Below are 4055 nucleotides of genomic sequence, written 5' to 3'. Positions count from 1 at the left end.
AGTAAAAAAAAAAAAAAAAAGAAATCAAAGTCAACCCTTCGCGGGGGTAAAAGAAAGTAAAAGGGGAGAAGTCGAGCGGAAAGAAAGAAGGAATAGGGAGGAGGAAAGGGGGAGAGGCAGGAGGAAAGGAGAGAGGAAACAGGAACGAGGAGGCGCGAGATGAATAATGTACCCCGAACGGAGGAGAAAATACTGTTAAAAGGGGCCTCCCTGCGAGGCTGGAGGGGTTGCGCTAGCGGAGCCGATCGTAATTCCGTTGCTCCTCGCTTGCGCGGCTCGGCCGGTGAACGGACAAAGAGGGAACGAGGGAAGGGAAAGGGAAGGGACAGTGACACGTGAAGGCGGATCTGTCTTGAATCCGCTTGGGAATTCGGATCACGATCGTCGCGGCCACCGCCATTGGACTCTTACGGACTTCTGATCATCCCCGAGAATTATCGTCGCCTCTGACCAACTCGCCTCTCTATACCCTCTCCTCTCTCCTCCTCCTCCTCTCCCCCCTCCATCTACCGTACCTCGACCGAGTATGACTGACATAATATTAATATTAAGAGGTTACGTCAAAACACACGTCACATTAACCGTAACGGGTGGATCCGTTTCGCATGGATCAGCTTCCGCAGCCTTGGCCAAAACGGAAACACCAGAGGATAGCTGGATCGGATAATCCTGCCCTCGCGCGTGATCGTGAACGTGATCGAGATCTTGCCTTCGAGATAGGAGTATAATATTAATTTGACGCACGGAAAGGTATAATGGGGCCTGAACGTGGGGCCCGATTTGTATTCTTCGCCTCTGGAAATTTTATCGTGTATCGACCTCGAATTTCGACGAACGTCTTCGGGGAGTCTCGACGAGAGTCCCGGACGAATTCTCTCCCTCGGGGAGCGAGCGTTTCGTGGAACAAGCGGGTCGCGGAATCGAAGAAATATAAAAAGAAAGATGAAGGGGAGGGACGATCGAGGGAAGGGAATAGAAATTCTGGAAACGCGAATTCTTGTGAAAGCAGGGATATATAGAGAGTCGGAGGAAAACTTGGAGTCCGTCTTGGCTTCGATCGTGGATATTTATAGAAATGGATTCGAAAACGGATACGATGCACCATGTATCGTTCCACGTATATCCTCCTTTCGTCGATCGATTCGATTCGATAATGGTCATAAGAGAGGACGGAAACGTCTTTGCCTCGATCCCTTGATCAAAATCCGGGACAACGAATTCTCATGCTCGATTTCTGTTCGATCGATGCGTTCTATCGCGAAGTTTAGGGTTGCGCGGCTGCAGTTGCAATCGGGCGCAAATTCATCCGGAGATTCTGCAGGGAGATTCGCAATTAATGCGTTCGATCGAGTCGATGTCCGATCTCGGATGACGATCACGTATCGTTGAACGATGCGCACGTTTGCGTTACGACGATCCTGTTGGGTACGAGGCAACCACCTGACGATCGATGGTGGGGAGGGCTCCAGAGGGGTCCCGTATCCCCGTTCCGTGTGCGTGGATCCGACCGATCCATCCCATCCCCCGCGTGATCCTAGCTCCTGGTATAAAAGCAATTGCGGATTCGAGAATAGCAGCATCGTGCAAAAAGTTCGCGATCCAGGTAGACCCAGGTGCTTGCCCCTTCTCTCCCTCCCCCAACTCGTGGTGTACCTCGTAGAACGCGTTCTTTATTTTTCTTTTTCAAGATTTCGCGTCAGTTCTTCGGTTCAACTTCTATTTCATTTGATTCGCGAGGATGGCGCACTGGATCACATTCGTCCTCCTCGTCGTGGCGACGACGATCCTGATGACGGAGTCTAGAGTCATTCCAGCTGAACCTAGTAAGTAAAATTAATTAGAACGTTAAATCGATTGCTGTCCTCCTTTTGCCACGTCTAGATCTAGACGCTCCTGTTCCTCGAGCTCAGTTCTTGGATCCAGATTTCATCCAATTGTCGACAGTTTTTGTTAGATATCTTCCTCTTGAATCTATCCATTGTTTTATTCAATCGCGACGTTAGATCTTTATGGAAATCCTATAATCTTCTTTCGAATCACCCATCATTGGATCTAATTCAATTGTCGATAGTTTCAATGATCTTTTTCGTGGATCATTCATTGTTTTATTCAATCGTGATGTTAAATCTTTGTGTGAAAATTCTATTAAATCCTTCTCCTGAATCACCCATCATTGGATCTAATTCAATTGTCGATAATTTCAATGATCCTCCTCAATCTTTGTATGAAAATCCTATAATCTTCTCCTGAATCATCCATCATTGGATCTAGATCCATCCATTGTTTTATTCAATCGTGACGTTAGATCTTTATAAAAATTCTATAACTTTCTTCTAAATCACCCATCATTGAATTTAATTCAATTGTCGATAGTTTCAATGATGCTAGATCCTCCTCCCAAATTCATCCATTGTTTTATTCAATCGTGACGTTAGATCTTTATGAAAATCTTATAACCTTCTCTTAAATCACCCGTTATTGAATCTAATTTAATTGTCTACAGTTTCAATGATGCTAAATTCTCCTCCTGGATTCATTATTTTATTCAATCGTGACGTTAGATCTTTATGGCAGTCCTATAACCTTCTCCTGGATCATCCATTATTGGATCTAGATTTCATCCAATTTCACTGATCCTAAATCTTCTTTCTGAATCCATCCATTGTTTTATTCAATCGTGACGTTAGATCTTTATGAAAATCTTATAACCTTCTCCTAAATCACCCATCATTGAATCTAATTCAATTGTCGATAGTTTCAATGCTAGATCCTCCTCCTGGATCCATCCATTATTTTATTCAATCCTGACGTTTGATCTTTATAACAATCCTATAATCTTCTTCTGGATCATCCATTATTGGATCTAGATTTCATCCAATTTCACTGATCCTAAATCTTCTTTCTGAATCCATCCATTATTTTATTCAATCGTGACGATAGATCTTTGTATGGAAATCCTACAACCTTCTCCCGAATCGTTCATCATCGAATCTAATCCAATTGTCGATAGTTTCAGTGATGCTAGATCCTTACGGAAATCCTATAGTGTTCCTCCGGGAAAAGAGGACAGCCGTGCACCCGTACCCTCAGAGAGCGATGATGTTCACCGGATACTACAGACCCGTTCGTCGTTCGAATCACGGTGGCCAGGCGACCGGTGTTTTCGCGCAAGGGAACGCGGTGAGCGGTGAGGCATTCTTCGGTGGCATGCAGCCACCTCATTTGAGCAACGGGCCGGAACCGATCGAGGAACCGGAAGTGTCAAGCGCGGAGGCGCAAGCCGCCCCAGAGGTGGACGAGGCTTACAACGAGGACGAGCAACATCAGGTGCAACAGGAGGAAGATTATCAGCATAACGAGCGTCCTCAACAGGACGAACATCGTCCACACGATGAAGCGAATCATCCTCAGCCTCAGGGTGATGACCAACATCGAGAGGAAGACGAGCAGCATCAACATAAGCAACAAAGTGTTCCTCAGGTACTGTTCAAAATACTTTTCTCTTTTTTTTTCAAATATTCCCTAAAACGATCGAACATTCAGATACGCGAAAGTTTGAAAGAGAAAATTCCAATTAAATAATTGAATAATTACGTAGGAAAATAAAACGTTCAAAATGTTCAAAATATTCCCTAAAACGATCGAACATTTAGATACACGAAAGTTTGAAAGAGAAAATTCCAAATAAATAATTGAATAATTACGCAGGAAAATAAAATGTTCAAAATGTTCAAAATATTCCCTAAAACGATCGAACATTGAATCGCGATCGAACATCCAGATATAAGAGTTTAAAAGAGGAAATTCCAAATAAATAATTATATAATTATATAATATATTATTATATATTATAATTATATAATATAACGCAAGAAAATAAAATAATATTTTTCTCTTTTTTTTCAAATATTCCCTAAAATTCCCCGATTGAACATTCAGATACGCGAAAGTTTGAAAGAGAAAATTCCAAATAAATAATTGAATAATTACGCAGGAGCAACCGGAACCGGAACCTGTCCCCGTGTTCACGACCGAGGCAGCCGCGGTGACCCCAG

At 43.4% G+C, this 4055-nt stretch overlaps 1 protein-coding gene across 1 annotated transcript in view; it reads left to right on the top strand.

Moving 5' to 3' along the window:
* The first annotated feature begins 1579 nt into the window (after positions 1-1579).
* LOC102679939 overlaps positions 1580-4055 on the top strand; it is a 14045-nt gene continuing 11569 nt past the window's right edge. Inside the window, exons 1-3 of the mRNA XM_031515404.1 lie at positions 1580-1823; positions 3011-3480; positions 3995-4055. Coding sequence (XP_031371264.1) covers positions 1739-1823; positions 3011-3480; positions 3995-4055 — 616 coding nt within the window. The 5' untranslated portion in view covers positions 1580-1738. The remainder of the gene's footprint in view (positions 1824-3010; positions 3481-3994) is intronic.

The sequence above is a fragment of the Apis dorsata genome, unplaced genomic scaffold (genome assembly GCF_000469605.1).
Source record: "Apis dorsata unplaced genomic scaffold, Apis dorsata 1.3 scaffold_68, whole genome shotgun sequence".
Classification (NCBI taxonomy): domain Eukaryota; kingdom Metazoa; phylum Arthropoda; class Insecta; order Hymenoptera; family Apidae; genus Apis; species Apis dorsata.
The sequence above is the reverse complement of the archived record's forward strand: the minus strand, read 5'-3'. Positions and strand labels throughout refer to the sequence as shown.